The sequence below is a fragment of the Camelus ferus genome, chromosome 10, assembly GCF_009834535.1.
Source record: "Camelus ferus isolate YT-003-E chromosome 10, BCGSAC_Cfer_1.0, whole genome shotgun sequence".
NCBI classification, from domain to species: Eukaryota; Metazoa; Chordata; class Mammalia; order Artiodactyla; family Camelidae; genus Camelus; species Camelus ferus.
Genome location: NC_045705.1, coordinates 31,482,527 through 31,502,132, shown reverse-complemented (window position 1 = coordinate 31,502,132; position 19,606 = coordinate 31,482,527). Strand labels below are relative to the sequence as shown.

The following is a 19,606-nucleotide window of genomic DNA, read 5'->3' as shown; positions in this document are numbered from 1 at the left end:
CATCTGATTCCTTGAACACCTGAATATAATGATGGCATGAGTTCATGGGAATCTCTATCAAAAGCCAAAATACTTCCTGTTCTGAGGACCAAATCCTGCTAACTCAGCTTGGCCTGCCCAGAACCCACTGGACAAATCCTCCTATGTCGGCTCCATAGAATTTCTAAGCATTGGCGTGACCCCTACTTCCTTCCTAAACTTTCACCTCCCCAAATCCAAAGGTCAGGCTCTTCAAACACAAAGGGCACTCAGACACTGTTCCCCGAAGTAGGTCCTTGTCCTCTCCCACCGACCTCTTCATTATTCCCAGAGGGCGCCTGGGTTTCTGGAGCGTTTGTTCTCTCGAAACTAGCCAATCTGCCTCAAGGTCACCATCAAATGTGGAAGTGCAGCACCAGAGGACCCCCTCCTAGACTTTATCCTAGAGACCCCATCAGTCCTATCCAAGCCCATAAAGATGAGGGAACTGAAACTTAAAGAAAGAAGGTGACTGGCCCAAGGCCACCTGGCCACTTAAAGGTAGAGGCAGCATGGGATCTCGGTGCCACAGTTCCCCGTCCCTTGCCCCTCCTGTTTTCCCTGACTAAATCCCCTATTTCTTGTCCCAAATCACTTTCCTCCCCATCAGTCTCCTCATGGCGTTTTTGACTTCAGCATTCCTGAAGGAGTAAATGACGGGGTTTAAGAGAGGTGTGACCACCGTGTAGAACACGGCGACTACCTTGTCTGCAGGGAGGGTGACACAGGGCCTCATGTAGACAAAGGAACAGGGGATGAAGAACAGGGCCGCCACTGCAACGTGAGAGGCGCAGGTGGAGAGGGCCTTGCGCCGGCCTTCTGAGGTCTGGGTCCTCAGGGACTGCAGGATGACCACGTAGGAAGCGAGCAGCCCAGTGAAGCTGGCCACGGAGATGGACCCGCCATTGGTGATGACGAGTATGCCGATGAGGAAAGTGTCCGAGCAGGCCAGCTTCAGCACCGGGTGAACGTCACAGAAGTAGTGGTCGAGGACCTGGGGGCCGCAGAAGGGCAGCTGGAAGATGAGGAAGGTTTGCCCGGCAGAATGCAGCAAGCCCCCACCCCACGCCACCCCCACCAGGAGGCCACACGCGCGCCGGCTCATGATGACAGTGTAGTGCAGGGGCTTGCAGATGGCCACGTAGCGGTCGTAGGCCATCACCGTCAGGAGAAAGATCTCGGCGCCACCAAAGAAATGGAGGAAAAATATCTGTGTGATGCAGCCCTTGAGGGAAATGACTTTCCTCCCCAAAAAAGAATCAAGGATGAGTCTGGGGACCGTGACAGAACAGTAACAGATCTCCACAAAGGATAAATAGCCAAGGAAGAAATACATGGGGGAGGTGAGCCCCCTGCTGGCCATGATGGTCACCACAATGAGGCCATTACCGAGCACAATGGCCGTGTACGTGAGGAGAAACACCACAGAAATTAACTTCTGCACATCCCGGTTCTGGGAAAATCCCAAGAATATGATTTCAGTCACATTGCTTGTAGCAGCCATGTTTTAAGGCGCTGGAGCTGAGACCTGCAATCACAGAAATCAAAGGTCGCCTCAATAATGAGAAACATCCTTTTCAGGTCTTGAGGACAATTGTCATTCTACTCTCTCTTGAGTCCCCTCTGTACCTTGAGTGTCTCCAAACACGTCCTCATTAGGGAGGAGGATACAGCTTAGTGGTAAAGCGCATATCTAGCATGCACAAGGTCCTGGGTTCAATTCCCAGTACCTCTGTTTAAAAAAATAAACAAATAAATAAACCTAAAATTATCCCCCCCCATTTAAAAAAATGCTCTCCTTGAGACAAATAGACAAAACAAAGGTCATCAGATGCTTGATATTATTCCCAAAATAGCATCTCAGTTTGTAATAATGCTTCCTTGAAGCGTTTTCCCTGATTCAGGCACATGCAATAGCTGACGAATCCTTATGATAAAAATAAGAGGAAATTTTATACATAAAAATTGAAACTCAGAGAGAGCTAGTCACTAATTCAAGGCCACACAGCTCATTTTTTAACTGAAGTCTGTATCTTTCAAAATGTAGATGTTCCTATTACATAGCCTAGCCCTGAAGTGTGCACTTGTATTTGGCTGCATGATAAGAGTTTTGATCAGTCTTGCCTCACACCATAATGTGGAACAAAATTTCTGCTGCCACTGCTAGGGTTTTTCAACCTTAGTTATTCTACAATTATTGAAACTAGCCTAGCTTCCTAACAGGCATGAGAGAGACTCTGGCTGAAAGGGGAAAGGACAGTCATCAAGCTTCAACCACTGTCCTTGGGGGTGGATACGGAGAGGAGGAGATGTGAGTCGGTCTTCAGGGGGCTCTGAGGACTGACGAAGGGTAATCAGACACAGAAAATCCACAACCACAGTTCTGAAGTCGTCACTCCCTCGGGGTGCAGCAAGCCCTCCCAGCAAAGCTGAGGGTCCCCTGAGTTGATATTCATACACCTCACAGCCAGCTTGCAGTCCAGGCCAGCCTGTGCCCGTCAACCTGGTGACAGGAACACCGGGTTTGAGGTCAGGAGACATGGCTTCAACACAACCGTTTAGTAGCTGTGTGACATTAACAAGTCTACCATTTGCCTCCATGCCTGTAATTTTCATCTGAAAAACAGAAATAAAAATACCTTTTCCATGGTGCTGTTGTGAGAACTGAATGAGCTCACAAGTTTTAAAACAAATAATAATTGTATAACAGGATAATTGATAAGAGTATCAGAGAATAACTGATTTAAGCTTTTACTCCGCCTTATCACCCTGTTAGTGCAGAATGTGATGGGGACTCATTAAGGTGCTCCTGCTTCAGAGGCAGCTGTGACACCCACCTTTGTTTGTATAGACTTGCAACATCCTGGGATTCTGATTGAAGCATCTCACAACTAGCTTATGGAATAGTGGGCTATGTAACAACACAGGGCCGAATACGCTGTGTGATGTGCTAAGCCAGTCACACAAAGAAAAAGACCGCATGAGCCCACTTGTATGGTGTCCACAGAGTAGGAAAATTCACAGAGGCGGAAAGTAGAAGGGTGTTCACCAGAGGCTGGGAGGAGGGGGAAAGTGGAGTTAGTGTTTAATGGGTGCAGGTACAGAATTTCAGTTTGCAACAACAAAAGGAGCTCTTGAGATGGATGGTGGTGATGGTTGCACAGCGATGTGAATGTTCTTTAATATACTGAATTGTACACGTAAAAGTGGTTAAAGTGGTACGTTTTATGTTATTTGTATTCTATCACAATTAGATAGATAGATAGATAGATAGATAGAGATTTATAGATAGATAAACTCAAATGACTCACATTTCCCTTTCTCCGTGCCCACCTCCAAGAATAATGGTGGAAGCTTGGCAACTTTGTCCTTTCCCCCCCTCCTCTCTCGTTTTTTAGCTTCTTTCTTATGCTTATTAGGGAGCCTGGTTCGTTTCAAAGGTTGCAGAATAACTGAGTTTGAGAAATTCTAGCACTTGTGGAGTGAAAGTCCACTCCACATTATGGTATAAAGCAAGATGGATATGACACCCTTGTTATGCGTTCAATATAGGCACACTTCAGAAGTAAGAGAGACAGTAGAAGAACCTACATTTTAGAAAATACAGATCTCAGTTCAAATATGAGCTGTGTGGCCTAGGGCAAGGACTAAACCTCTCTGAGCCTCAGTTTCCTAATGTATAAAATAGACATAAGACTATACTCGCGTTACTGTGCCCTTCCCTTACCTCCCCATCAGGCTCCTCTATGTATCCAGCTGATTCTCCTGCCATGGGCCAGTATTTCACACTCAGGATGCTTAGGCAAAGAGCAGAAGTTATAAGCGGGCATGTTTCAGCCTCAAAGCAAAGATGGCTGTATTAGAAATAGAAATATTTTTCACAAAAAATTAATTTCACAAATAATCTCTGTGAAATTTAGCTTTGAAAGTAAGTGCTCCCTGACTCTATAATTGCTTCTGATTTGGGGTGTCAGTGAGAGAGGGTGTCTCAGAAGATTTGTAAGGACCACTTTAGCTTTCGTATTTTAAAAAAATTAGTTGTATTTTTCTTTCCAAGTTGTTGAATGCTAACAGAGAAAGATATATATTTGGTATAATCAAATTTCACTAAAAAGTTAAACTTTTAAAGTCTTTATAATGGAGGAAAGAAAAGGAAATTAACATCTATCAAAACTCTGAGTGGGGGGAGAGTATAGCTCAGTGGTAGAGCGCATGCTTAGCATGCATGAGGTCCTGGGTTCAATCCCCAGTATCCCTTCTAAAAATAAATAAATAAGTAAACCTAATTACCTCCCACCACAAGATGAAAAATAAATTAATTAAAATTAAAAAATAAATAAACTTAAAAAAATACTCTGAGTAGAAATGGAAAATATTTGAGAAAGGATTTCATAAAAAGGTTATCAGACCTGTAAGCTATTGACAGTGGCACTGGCATTTTACCTGTGGGATAACTGTTAATTCTGACTTTTTAATTGGCAGGACCAAGGAAGAGATTCTGAAAAATAAGTATGTGCTCTTATGAGACAGTAAGTAACTGCACATTTCTAAGGTTTGTGGCAAGAAAACCCAAAGAAGGATGAACATAGAAGCTAAAGATAGGTTGGCCCCAGTAAACAACTTCTGTGAAAATTCAATCTGATGCTTATCTGTGGTTTCTCATTATACCTTTCTTATTATAGAACTCCATGTCCTGGGAGTTCTGAAAAATAAGACTGGTCTGAACTGTGCCTCAGAGTTATCTGAGAGGCTGTATCCCAGGCTTAAGTCTTCAGTAAGTCCACAGAATAAAACATATTTCTCAACAAAAAAAAAAAAAGAAAAGAAGAAGAAGGAGGAGGAGGAGAGGGAGAGGGGAGGGGAAGGAGGAGGAGAAGAAGAAGAAGGAGGAGGAGGAAGAAGAAAGAAAGAAGGAGAAGAGGGAGAAGAGGAAGAAGAAGGAGGAGGAGATGAAGGAGAAGAAGGAGAAAGGGGGGGGGGGGAGGACGACAAGGAGGACGAGGAGATCTGACTGCCCTGCTCTTTTCCAGCACTCCTTTTCTCCTACGTTTTCTCCAAAGATATTCTACCACCAGAGGGGTCAGATACAGGGCTTCTCCTTGCTAGTTTCCCTTACTGAGTAAATAAACTGTTAGATTTGGAAGGAAGTTCATGAACTCCTCCTCTTTTAGAAGGGAATCTGGGCCCAGAATCACACAGCTGTTTGGTGCAGAGCCCGGTAAGCTCCATGAATCCCCATCCAATACTTGCTCCATTGCTTATCTGATCCGTGGACTGCTCCCCCTGTACTTACCCAAAGTCCACTTCCAGATTGGAGGGAGAACATGGAGAGAGAAGAAAATCATGTTTATAACAGAAGGCAAAGCAAAACTGAAGAGTAAGATCCAAAAAAATAACAGTAACAGTGTGAACAAGAGTGTGGTCTGACTTCAGTGTCCCATCTTCCTCAGGTGTAACTTCTGCCCAGACAGCCTGTGCAGACCTTAGAGGTCCTGGAGAGGAGAGGGCGCTGCAGGTGTCAGCCAAAGCAGGTGGCCAGGGAAAGGGCCTTTGCAAGATCTGCCTTGGTGACTAGGGATCACAGCTCCAGCACTTGTCACCAAGGGTTATTTATTCTCTAGCTATTTCACATACATCTGTCTGGTCTCTCCAACAAAAGAGAATAGAACCTTTTGAAGGCTTTTACAGTGTCTCATACCCACTGCTGCACCTTACAGGGTGGGGGGCTCAGCAGAGTTAATAAGTGTCTGAGGTTTGATTCCAGAATCTCCCATCTGCTACTACATCTATTTCAAAACCAAGGTATCATTGTGGCGTCCTATAAACACCACAGAAGATAAAGTATATCCTCTCTACTGGGGGTATCTAGTGTTAAAAAAATAATAAGAGCTTCCTTTTGAAAAATATTCCAAATTATAACCCCATAGAGACAGCAAATGAGCCTACCTTGAATATTGTTCGTTGCCTTGCTTCTTAACTTTATCTTCTGAATCTTTTGGAGTCAGAAAACTGATTCATTTCCACAAGTCACCCCAGGAAAACAGAGATTTTTGTTTCACGAACACAAAGAAACATGGTGTGTTAGTGCTCACTGATCTAAAACTTGGAAATTTGGGGCAAAGATTGGCCCTCAACAAAATTTGAGTTTCTGTGCAGTGTAATCTCCACTCAGGCTTGAAGACAGCTAATGCTTTCATTTCTTCATGGTAGGAGTTTCTAGACATGAACATGTTTAAGCCAGGTCTCTTGAATTTTTCCAAAGCATGACTCGACAATTAATTGAAAATTGACTTTTCAAAGATCTCCACACTGACTGTGTTCCAAGTGGCTCTGGGAGGGTGACTGTGACATCTGCTCTAAGCCAAGCCACAGAGTCACTTTCTCACCCTGTCACTGAAGGAAGTTGGCAGGAGAGATTTAGTGGGGTGATATCTAAAGTCTGCCCCACCAGCTGAAAGAGAGCAAATCTAGAAAAGACTGCCCAGGTATGGAAGTGCATGGAAGCCGGAGTAACAAAAATGAAAGGTGCCAATGTGTGTGAAAGACTCTGCCTGAGTCTTTGTGGAAGACTTCACATGGCTCATGGTAAAGGCTCAGTGAATAAACTGAATCTGTTCCACACAGAAAGGCATTACTTAACACTTACCTTCCTCTTTGGACTCACCGGGTGCCATCAGTGCCACCACCTACATGTGCCAACTCCAGCACTTAATAACTTCCTCGTGAAGAAAATTACAAGGGACTAGATCTACCCTAAAAACCATCAAAATGAGGATTTAGAAAAATATTTGCTGGACTCTGAAGCTGTAAGTATTTAAAGTGAATGCAATGGAAAATTGAGACGAGAGAACTGAATTCCCTGACCTTTTCTAACATCTCCTGTCTGGGGAATTTCTGAGAACAGCAAATGTCAACTTCCCAGTCACTTCCTTTAGAGGTTAAAGAATCTCTAGTTAATCCAATTATAATGTCGGGACTCCTACTTGTGCGTTATGATTAGCAATTTCTTGTCCTGCCCCCTAGAGTATTCCCTCTGCATCCTCAAGCAAGTGATGGAAGACAATTCAATATCACATCATCCCTCTGTCCCCACCACAGACATGTTGGGCAGACTTTTCTTTCTAGCACCTCACATATAGTCAAAGTATACTGCAGAAACTAGTATTCCCATTTGACAGGTTAGGTAACTGGGGCTCAAAAAGATTAAGAGAATTGTTCAAACCTATACAAATAATAAATTGTTCTATTGTGTCAAATGATTAGGTGTAACATCTCCTGTCTATACAGAATATGTCACCAGGAGCTGGTGCCCCATTAGGAAGCAAAGAGATCAGCAGGAGACGGAGCTACAACATACCCCCAGTCTGCTTTTGCTCTGTGTAGCCACGCTACTTCTTCAGAGTTTTGTGTCTTTGGACAAGTGAATTATGAAACAATGGTATGAGTGTGGCATCTTCCCATAATGCATCTGAACTACTGCAAGAACTCAAACTCTATTTTTAAAGCCCCAGTAATTCTTGCAAAGGAAACATGTTAAATTCTTCTGTATGTACATCAATACCTTCCTCCATAACTTATTTGTTTCAAACTAAATGGCATTGGCTATTGCCATAGGCTCAGCCTTTCTCAACTTCTGACTAAAATATCTCTGGAAAAGAAAAAAAAAATGTTGCAAAACCACAATATTATTAACATCTGGCTTACATCCAGAACCTGGAAAGAACTTCTAAGAGTAACAGTGGCTGATGGAATGGAATGAAGAGATACAAACAATGGCCCATGCATGCATTTCTCTTGACCTAAAAATGTAGAAAGAGAGCACTTTCTTTCTGCCCCAGTTTGCACCTTCCTGTCATAGACCAATGCACATGTGTGCACATTGCACACATACACATACACATGCACACACAACATTTGCTTTGAAAGGTGGTAGAAATAATTAGTACTGGGTTTGTTTTAATTTTTCTAGCTTTATTGAAGCATTCATGACAAGTAAAATTTGTACATATTTAAAGTATAAAATCTGATGATCTGATACACATGTAAGTTGTGAAATGATTACCACAATCAAGCTAACCAAACAGAAAATCTGGAGCTGAGGACTACAATGAGTGAAAAGAAGAATTCAATAGAGAGCATCATTATAAGGACTGATCAAGCAGAAGAAAGAATCTGTGAAACAGAAGACAGAACCTTTGAAATTACTCTGTCAGAAAAAGAAGTTTAAAAAGAAAAAGAGTGAGGAATATGACAATTACATCTCAATAAAATTTGAAGGGAAAATAAAATAAAATATTATGTGATTGTAAAAGTCAAAAAAAAAAGAGTGGAGAAATCCTATGTGAATAACAGGATATTATTAAAAGAAATGATCTGTAAATTAACATAGTCCAGGAAGGAGATGAGACAGAGAAGTATAAAAAGGTCATTTAAAGAAATGGTAGTTGGGAATTTCCCAAGTCTGGGGAGATATTTGGACATCCAAGTTAATGAAGCTAATAGGTCATCCCCAAATTTCAATACAAAACAATCTTCTCCAAGTCCATTATAATAACAACTGTTTACAACCAAAGACAGAAAACATTTTGAAAGCACCAAGAGAAAAAATATTTCTCTCATACAAGGGATTTTCATGAGGCTATCAGTAGATTTCTCAGCAAAAAACTTACAGGCCAAGAGAGAGTAGGATAACTCAAGAAGATACATGCCCCTCAATGTTCATAGCAGCACTACTTACAATAGCCAAGACATGGAAGCAACCTAAATGTCCAAGGACAGATGACTGGATAAAGAAGTTGTGGTATATTTATACAATGGAATACTACTCAGCCATAAAAAAAAAAATAAAATAACGCCATTTGCAGCACCATGGATGGACCTGGAGAATGTCATTCTAAGTGAAGTAAGCCAGAAAGAGAAAGACAAATACCGTATGATATCACTTATATGTGGGATCTTTAAAAAAAAAAAAAAAAAAAAAAAGGCAAACAAACTTACTTATAAAACAGAAACAGACTCACAGACATAAAAAACAAACTTATGGTTTCCAGGGCGCAAAGGGGGTGGGAAGGGATAAATTGGGAGTTCAAGATTTGAAGACATTAACTATTATATATAAGATAGATAAACAACAAGATTATGCTGTATAGCACAGGGAACTATATTCAATATCTTGTAGTAACTTATGATGAAAAAGAACGTGAAAACAAATATATGTATGTTCCTATATGACTGAAGCATTTTGCTGTACACCAGAAGTTGACACAACATTATAAACTGACTATACTTCAACAAGAATATATTTTTAAAAAGAAGAGAGTAGGATAATACAGGAATACCCCCATTTTATTGTGTTTTACTTTACTGTACACCACATACACACAGTGGAATACCAGTCATGAGAAAAAGGAAATTGTACCTTTTGCAACTTCACAAACAGTCCTTGAGGGCATCATGCTGAGTGAAATAAATCAGAAAGAGAAAGACAATACCTGTACGGCCTCACTGTACACCTTAAATTTACACAGTGTTGGATGTCAACAACATCTCAAACAGCTGGAAAGTTTTTAAAAGGACACAATTTTTTTAATTTTTTGAAACTTTAAAATACTGCTGAAGAACACAAAGGAAGATGTCAGCAAATGGAAGAACAAAACATGGTTTAGACAGGAAGACTTATATTAAGATATTCTTTCTAGATAAGTTTGTAAATGTAACACGATATTAATCAAAACAATAAGTTCTTTTGGGGGGATATAGAGCAGGAAGAGAAGCCAAACTAAATCCAAAGTTCACACTGGGAAACAACATCCTCTAGCCTTCTAGATGTTAACATATGTATAAAGCTTCCATAAAAAGCCACAGTGTGGTCCTGGCTCTTCTAGGCGGCATCATCATCATCATCATCAACATCAAACTACAAAGTCAAAAACAAATGACAAACAGGGGCAGGAAGAGGATCTATGGATCTATAAGTCATATCATAAATGACCAATCTTTACACGTAAATAGTTCGTGAAATATAATAAAAAGAACCACAATCTAAATACAGATGGGGAAATTATAAGAAGAGCTTACAGAAAATAGAAATAGCTCTTAAACATATGAAAAGATGTTCAACCTCATTTGAAATAAGAGAAATGTAAATGAAAATTATTTGACCTCCCACTTTTGCAACTATTGGATTAGCAAAATCCCAAAGTCAACAAAACATTTTACAAGAAAGACAAAATTGTTGGTGAGAGTGCAAGTAAGTATGACTGGTATGGAGGGCAGTTTGGTAATATCTATCAAACCACAAATACCCACACTCGATCAAGCGGTTTTATTTCTAGAAATATATCCTAGTTTAGCTGCACCCATTTACATCAAGGTTATTCACTGCAACATTTTGAAACAATCCAAATATTTCTCATCAGAAGATTGCTTAGGTAAGTGATGGCACATCCACTCAATGAATATGACAAAACTACAGGAAAAGAATGAGGAGGTTTTCCTTGTACTAATACAGAAAAATCTCCAAGACATATTGTTTAGTAAATAAAGCAAGTTTCAGATCTGTTTACATAGCATATTGTTGTCAATTTAAAAGGCAGAGATAAACGAGAACATATATAAACTAGTATTTGCTTAAAGAAACTCCAGAGAAAAACAGAAAACTAAGAGAAGTGTCGATCTAGTGGGGACATGGGAATGGGGAAAGGAATGGAATAAAACTTTTCACTTGCATACCGTTTTCTTTTTTTTTTTTTTTTGGTGATGTTGTTAAACCTTATGAATATATTGTCTATGCACAAAATTAAATTTAAAATTTAAGTAACTTTAAAAGAAAATATAAATTACACTATTCTTAATTTGGTAAGATAATCTAAACAGACACGATGGAAGAAACGAAAAGAAAAAAACTGCTAAGTATTACCGTGTAGAAATATAAAGCTTTAAACATTAAAAGATTTGTAAACAAGACTCAAAGCGAAGTAAACACTAAAACTGCCCTCCTCGCTCACAAAAAGAAATGCAAATTAAACAAGATGTCTATCTAATTTGCAAAATGTTATAACTTTATACTTTAAAATCGTTTCTGACATCAAAAAGTTTGCAATAATAATAATACAAAGACTTCCTGTATATCCTTAATCCAAACTCCCTAAATATTAATATTTTGCCACATTTTCTTTATCATTCATTATCTCAGTTGAAAATAAGCCAAGTTTTTCTGAAATGTTTGAAAGTTGATGATAATGCACATTTGCCTTAGGTATCTTAGTAATTCCTCAATCTAAGGACATTTGAAGATACAAACACACTACAATTATCAACATCAGGAAATTAATTGTGAAATCATCTGCAGTGCTTTACTGGCTCATGGCCTTCATCCGGCATGCATCCAATCAGGGGTCACAGGTTGTATCTGGTTATCATCTGTCTGTAATCCAGAAACATTCTTCAATTCTTCTGTCTGGCACTTTAGAAGAACACAGGCCAGTAATTTTGCAGAATTTCTTCAGTTAGCATTTGCCTAATATTTTGTCATGATGAGACTCAGGTTATCATATTTTGGTAGGAATAACACAGTAATGAGACTGTGGGCCTCACCAGTCTCTGTCCTGATGGTGTCAACTTGCAGTAATTGTTTAAGGGAGTGTCCTCCACATTCTTCCACTGTAGAGTTACATTTTTAACTTTTGCAGTCAGTAAGAATGTTGTGGGGAAGGTACTTTGAGATTGTTTGACATCTTATTTCTCACCAAGAAAACGGTAAATGATAATGTTCATTCTGTCAGGACTACTTTCACAAGGAAGATTAAGTATAACAACCTTTCTAAGAATCAATTTAACATTTTGCAGCAAAAGTTGCTATACCTTTTAAAACAAAAAAAGTTACTATAGCAAGTGAGCTTTTAAAAAAAATCAAAGTAGATTTAAAATTTTATATCCATGAATATTTAACCACAGTGTTATTTAATTAGTAAAAAATTAGAAATGATCTAAAACATCTAACAAAAAATAGCTAGTTAAATAATAGTACATCTATAAGAGAAATATTTTACAAGCGATTAGAATTAAGTTGTTGAAGATAGAAATCAGTTAGAATAACTCTAGAACTAACAAGTCCTGGGACCTGTCCCCCATCCCTTCTGCCCCTTCAGTTGGGATGCAGCATCATTCTAAATCCATGAAACACCACCAAGACTCAGCCTCTATTTCTCACCTAGTTTCATTGTCCTGATCCACAGCCTTCTCATGGCCTTCTTCACTTCAGCATTTCTGAAGGAGTAGATGACAGGGTTGAGGAGTGGGGTGATCACTGTGTAAAACACAGCCACCATCTTGTCCGCAGGCAGAGTGGTAGAGGTCCTCAGATAGATGAAGATGCAGGGCCCAAAGAACAAGGTGACCACAGTGATATGGGACCCACAGGTGGAGAGGGCCTTGCGCCGCCCCTCAGAGCTTTGGTTCTTCACATGGAGCAAAATGACCACGTAGGAGGCTACCAGGACCACGAAGCTGATCACAGACAGGGTCCCCCCATTAGCAACAATCAGGAGACCAATGAGGAAGGTGTCAGAACAGGCAAGTTTGAGCAGAGGAAGCACATCACAGAAGTAGTGGTCAATCACATTGGGGCCACAGAAAGGCAAGCGGAAGATGAGAAGGATTTGAGCCAAGGAATGCACAATGCCCCCCGCCCATGCTACTCCCACCAGGACAGCGCACACCTGCCGGTTCATGATGGTGGTGTAGTTGAGGGGCTTGCAGATGGCCACGTAGCGGTCGTAGGCCATCACAGTGAGCAGGAAAATCTCAGTGCCAGCAAAGAAGTGGATAAAGGAAAGCTGTGTCATGCAGCCCCAGAAAGATATGGCTTTCCTTTCAGCCAGCAAATCTGAGATGAGCTTGGGGACTGTGGTAGAGGAGTAGCAGATCTCCACAAAGGACAGGTAGCTGAGGAAGAAGTACATGGGGGAACCGAGGCTTCTGCTGGTCATGACAGTGAGCACAATGAGCAAATTGCCCAGCACAATTGCTGTGTATAAGAGCAGAAATATCACAAAGCAAACTTTCTGCACATCCCGATTAGGAGAAAGTCCCAGAAAAATGAATTCTGTCACATTGCGTGTGTCAGCCATGAAGTCACCACTAGAAGGCAATAATTTAGGTAGGGTGACCTGAAATGATACAAAAGACCACTTTGTTAAGCAGGTGAGTTGCATAATAATCCCCTGTGTATTTGAAATGCTAGCATTGAAACTGCAAATTCGGAGTCTTCTCAGAGACAGGAAATCCATCTTCCCAATCCATAGACCCTACAGTCAGTGGCCCTCTTCTCTCAGGACATTCCGGAAATGCAGCACTTGACACACTGACTTGGAATTGTTTTATGTGATTATCTGTCCCAGAAAACTGAACTTTCTCGGGGCAGAGATTGCAGCTTGTTCAACACTCCATCTCCAGTGCTAACTGAAGCACCTCTACAAAAGAGCTTTCAGTGAATGAACACAGAATGAGGGAATAGTAGATACAGATCTTCCCTTGCCTTTGTAGCACAGTATTTGGTACATTGCAAGCGTTCAGTAAATACTGCAAGAACAAAGGTCCCCGAGGACCAAGATCACACTTTTCTCCATCCCTGAATCCCATATCTAGCACTATGCTCGCCTTGAGCAAAGACCAAACCGATCTGAGAGCACTTTGTAAAATGCCATGGGCTTCCTGGCACCATTCCCTTTACCTTCAAAGTGGAACTGTAATCATCACATGAAAAAGAAGTGCATGCTCACAAGACAAAACTCACCCCAGTGTTTCTGTGGCTTTGCTGTTCTCACCACAGTTCCTATTTCTGTCCTGACCACAGATATGCAAATAATGCCCTGAGAACAGCCACCAGATCATGCAGGTCTCCCAGTTTTTCAGTCTGAAAGCAGTAAGGCCAAGCTGTCAACCAGAGCTCCTGCCTCTCAGAAGTTTCCAGATAGAGGATCTGCTCCTCCTGCAGCCTTGGGCTTAGGAATGGTGAAGACAAGACCACTGGGTCTACTTCACCTGATTTAAAACAAAAGAACACAATAGAATTGCATCCTATGTATTCCACAGAAAAATAAGAATTCTGGCAACTCAGCCTTGAGTTCACTCGGCTTAAGAGATACCAGGGGGAAGGCATGATGATCAAGTGAGAGAAGACTGGTCCCCAGAGAGCCATGCCTTTCCCTTTCCTAATCAGGCAGCTTACCTTGTGGGAAGCAGGACCTGGATACTAACAACTCAGACTTCCTTGTAGGTAACATAACTTCAGAAATCAATAGAAAATGTAAATTACTTTCACCCAGTGTCCACAGGGCAGCTGGGCTGTGCGGCTCTGCGCTGTTCAGTGGTCAGTTAGATACAGCTCTGGCTTATCATGGACTCAATTATGTGGCTTTACATGAAATGACACCACTGAGAGGATGGATCCAAGGAATACGGGCGACAAGTATCAGAAAACTGAAATAGCACTTCTCCTTGGCTTTGGTGTGGATGAAGGTACAGGTATTCCCCACTTTTCAAAAGTTCACTTCGAAAAAGCCACCTCACTTTTACATTAGTACCTGTTTTTTTGTGTGTGTGTGGACAGAAGGAGGATCCAAAGAGGATTTTTGGTTTTATGGAAAAGGGTAAAAAGCAAAAACAGCAGTGTTTGTCTTGCAGAGTTACAGAGCCCCCCCCCCCCGCCCCCAGCGGTGAGCCGCACTGCCCAGCTTCTCAGCATCAAGCTGCAGTAGCCTTCAGCTGTGACTGTGAGCATCCGTGCTTTATCCTGATTTGTTTTGTGTATTCATTAGCCGGATGCATCCGAAGGTTATCGTCTGTTCGCTTTACATCATTTACGTTTACAAAATGTCACGTCCTAAGGACAGTCTCCTTTTGGATAGCAGGAGAAATGTGCACAGATCGGTGGTTCTCAGTCAGGGGCAATGTCTCTCCTAGAGGACACTTGGCAATATCCGGAGACATTTTTCATTGTCACAAACTAGGTGGAGAAGAGAGCCTACTGGTATCTAGCAGGTAGAGGTCATGGTTTCTAGGACACATCCTACCAGGCACAGGACAGCCCCCCACAGCAAAGAATTATCTGATCCAAAATGTCAACAGTGCTACTGTCGAGATACCCTAGTAGAGATATAACAGAATTTCTTCTGAGTTGAGTGGTACACGTGAGTGTATCTGGCACAGATTTTATACCATGTATTAGTGTGACCTCCTTTGCCTGGCAAAGAAAGAAAGCTGCCTTCTCTACTTCATCCAAAACTCTGTCCTCAAGTCTCAATTCAGTAAGCAGGTAAGGAGGCTGTGTTTCAGCAACAAGGGGACAGCCAGGAGAATGAAAGAGGCAGTCGCCAGGTGCCCCAGCATCAGAGAAGCAACAAAACCGCCCTGGAAACACTGGCCTCCAAATTTCTTGCTGAGCAAGCTAAAGTGTTATTATGGCTTAAACCAGGGCCTGGCAAACTTTTTCAGGAAAAGGTTAAATAGTAAATATATAAGCTTTGCAGACCGTACTGTCTCTGGCACAACTGCTTAACCAGGCCACCCTAACACGAAGTAAAATAGTGAGCATGACTACCGTCCAATAAAACCTTATTTATGGGCACTAGAACTTGAAGTTCATGTAAGTTTCATATGTCACAAAATACTATGCTACTTCGATTTTTTTTCAAGCACTTAAAAATGTGAAAGCCTTTCTTAGCTCACAGGCCATATGAAATGGGCTGGATTTGGCTTAAACCATATACCAGTGCTCAGATAACAAGCTGTCTAGAAAGGGAATGGTCCTGTAAAATTGTTCAGATTAACGTATTATGATAGGGGAGGACATATCTGACCCCATATTAGATCTGTTCCTTTAGCTCTAACCCTGTGCTCTGTTTCCTGGGCTGAGTCATGCTGGTTCTGCACCTTTTATAAAAGAATGTTTTCTGTAGCCTGAAATATACATTCAGCATCCTCAAGGCTCTACCCTTTAAGGGTACACTTTTCCATTCATATAGAAGTAAAAAGTTGCAGAACAGAGAATAGCAGTTGTCTTGTTGGCGGTTTACAGGGACATGATGACCTGACCCACATGGACAGCTGTAGGAATAAAGGATTCCAACACCAAGAAGTTTGCAACAACCAACCATACCCCCTCCCCCTTTTCAGTATAAAAGGAGCCTGAATTCTGACTTGGAGAAGATTGTTCTCTAGAACATTAGTTCCCTATTTTCTCAGTCTGCTGGCTTTCTGAATAAAGTTATTATTCCTTCCCCCAATACCTCACCTCCTGATTTATTGGCCTGTCGTGCGGTGAGCAGAACAAGTTTGGACTCAGTAACAATACTAATGGTTAACGATAGTTTTATTGTATTTCACCTTCAGAGACATTTCCCTTCTAACAATGCCTTCCTCTTGTGAAATAAAGCTTCTACCATGGAATTTCAGATATTATAATCATATTAATGTGGCAGGGGCTCCAATGAAGTAGAAAAGCCTTCCTGGGAGTCCAATAAGATCACATTGATGGGGGAGACAAAGCAAAGTGTAATCTTCTGTCTCCAGGTGCCACAGTCTTTCCACAAACCACAGCACGCTAACACCACGGAAAAGTGAATGAGCCCAAAGTTGTACAGGTAGAAGATGACACGGTGGGAATTCAAGTTCAGATGTTCCTTGCTGAAATCTGTGCACCTTGCACTATGGATCACCAAAGAAGAGAAGGAATTTTCAGCATTTTCCAAAATAGGCACAGTGAGGAAAGGGCTATGACTGATACCACGGAGTATAAGGAGCCCACTAAAATACAACACAGCACCCAACGTTGTAAACCGCCTACAGCGTCAATTGAAAAATAAAAAGAAAATAAAGAAAATAAAATTTCCTCAATTATAACCCCCCCCAATAAAATAAAATACAACATGGCATTACCTCCTCAGGTCTTACATGGAACAAGGTAGTATATGAGAAACCAAAAATATATGAGGTGCAAATACAATCTCAGATTCTCCATTAAGAATGCTAACAAAGTAGCGTTTCTAACTTAATCGCACTCACATTATGACTTTAAGTAGTGTTTCTTCTGTCATTACTGCTCAGGCTTATTGGGGAGCTTTTTCAGATTTTCATTTTTATTCCACTCCTGAATTCACTTTCTTACCCCACAACCTCCTCATGGCGATTCTCACCTCTGCGTTTCTGAGTGTGTAAATGATGGGGTTCAGCATGGGAGTGACCACTGTGTAGAACACGGCCACCAGTTTGTCCTCAGTGAAGGTGGAGGGTGGTCGCATGTAGAGGAAGATGGCAGGACCAAAGAACAACATGACCACTGTGATGTGAGAGGCACAGGTGGAGAGCGCTTTGCGTCTTCCCTCTGCTGAGTGGTTCCTCAGGTTGACCAGGATGACAACATAGGAGGACACCAGGAGAAGGAAGGAGAAGATAGAGAATAATCCACTGTTGGCCAACACAATAAGCCCCTCCACAGAGGTGTCAGTGCAGGCAAGCTTGAATAAGGGATGGAGGTCACAGAAGTAGTGGTCAATCACATTGGGACCACAAAAGGATAATTGGAGAGTGACAACAATCTGCACCATAGAGTGAAAAATTCCCCCCAGCCAGGAACCAGCCACCAGACGGTGACACACAGGCCGGCTCATGATGGTTGTGTAGTGAAGGGGTTTGCAGATGGCCACATAGCGGTCATAGGCCATCACCACAAGCAAGAGTATCTCAGTGACCCCAAAGAAGTGAAAGAAGAATATCTGAGCCACACAGCCCTCCAGGGAGATGGTTTTAATCTTGGCAAGTAAGTCTGTGATGAACTTAGGGACAACAGTGGAGGAATAGCTGATCTCCACCAGGGACAGGTAGCTAAGGAAGAAGTACATGGGGGAATGCAGCCTCTTACTGACTTTGACCATCAGAACGATGAGACCATTGCCCACCACCGTGGCCACGTACACAGGAAGAAACACCACAAAGCACACTCTCTGCACCTCTGGGTCCTGGAAAAGGCCGGTGATGATTAACTCGGTCACATTATTTGTATTTGCCATGGAAGTGATTCATAGGTACTGGGCAGGAAGTAATCAGAAACCTGCAATGAAACAAATACTGGTTGTAACCAATTCACCTCGTTCATAGCAAGTGAGACAGTGCAAACCACTTTACAATACAAACGTAGCGCGGACTCATTCATTCAGCCAACGTGTGCTCAATCAGCATTACAGATGACCACTCTAACAATTTTTATATTAGCAGATTAAGGCTCAGAGAAATGGTTATTTACCCAGGATCACACAGAAAGTAGCAAATTCTAGGACTCAGAACCAGACTTTCTGACTTCAGTCTGGGTTCTTTCTAATCCACTGTAAGATATTCTGAATTTGGGGAGCCACTCAAGTCCAGCACCCACATTTTTACCATCTTTATTGTATCTTGATAGCTCTCTCTTAACAGGGAATCTCCATAAAACACTTCTCCTGGATTCCTTCACTTCCCATAAATTTTATCTATAAACCCTCACACTTTCTCCCCAATCTTGCTGCCACCACCTTCACGCCTGCTGTCAGCCGATGTCTAAATTACCAAAGCCACTTAGTCTCCACAACCTCCCACTCCATCCATCGTGCACTCTGCAGCCAGAAAGTTGTTTCCTAGACCCTTCTTTCCTCAGATCCTCCACTGCTTGGGAGTAAATGGGGGAAACCCTGAGCTCCTCTGACTTACTGTTAAAGACTTTCATAACCTCACGCTCTCACTCACTAAACTTCCACTCACCTCTGTTTAATTCAGGGTCCTCTCCACATCCCACAAGCCCACTCTCCTCACTTCTACCACAGAGACCCCTTTCACCAGAAATGCCCTCTCCTTGTTCCTTCCAGTCCTACCCACCTTCCAACCCCAATTCCAGGCTTACGTGTTCAGTGAATCTTGCCATTAAAACTCCAACGCATATGTATCTTCTCTTCTCTGAGCATTGAAAAAATACTTTGGTGATTTTCCTTAAATGCGTATCAAATCAGTCTACTACTCTACCTAAAATCTATCAACACTTCCTCATTGCCCACAGCACAAACTCCAATAGTCTTAGCATGGATTCCAGATTCGTCCTAAACTGGCCATCGCCTATTTTTTTTGCAACCTTATTGTCATCCCTTAAATGCACATTATACAGCTATTTCCCAGTCCAAAATTTTCTTTCTCCTTTCTCTGTGTGAAATATTCTCTTCTTTCTAGATTGTGTGAGGAACCTCATTACCATGGGAATAATATATTCCATCCTTTGTTCTCTTACAGTAGTACTGTATCACAATTCTTTTTTAGCAATTAGCAGATTCTTTATAATTATGGTACTGTTTTTATATATATGCTACCAAGAAATACACTGTCCTAGTATTCAAAATTATCTGCTTGATATTTTTCTTACATCTTTATTATTAATTGCATTTTAGTTGACAATAATAGCTAGTACTTCAATAGCATCATATGTCACACATTTTTGAGTTGTAATTAACATACACTAGTCCATTTGTTTCAGGGATACAACATAGTATCACCACAATAAGACTAGTAA

General features: G+C 41.5%; 3 protein-coding genes across 3 annotated transcripts; all 3 read right to left on the bottom strand.

Annotated features, from left to right (window-relative positions):
• Positions 1-592: 592 nt before the first annotated feature.
• Positions 593-1,522, bottom strand: LOC102514754 (olfactory receptor 4X1). The gene has a single exon (XM_006190288.1). It carries the CDS (start codon positions 1,520-1,522, stop codon positions 593-595), a length of 930 nt encoding a protein of 309 aa, XP_006190350.1.
• Positions 1,523-12,218: 10,696 nt separating this feature from the next.
• Positions 12,219-13,148, bottom strand: LOC102509449 (olfactory receptor 4X2-like). Its single transcript, XM_006190270.2, has one exon. The coding sequence runs from the start codon at positions 13,146-13,148 to the stop codon at positions 12,219-12,221; it is 930 nt and encodes a 309-aa protein (XP_006190332.1).
• A 3,933-nt stretch (positions 13,149-17,081) lies between these two features.
• On the bottom strand, positions 17,082-18,167 carry LOC102509203 (olfactory receptor 4B1-like). The gene has a single exon (XM_006190269.2). The coding sequence runs from the start codon at positions 18,084-18,086 to the stop codon at positions 17,157-17,159; it is 930 nt and encodes a 309-aa protein (XP_006190331.2). The 5' UTR covers positions 18,087-18,167; the 3' UTR covers positions 17,082-17,156.
• Positions 18,168-19,606: the final 1,439 nt, after the last annotated feature.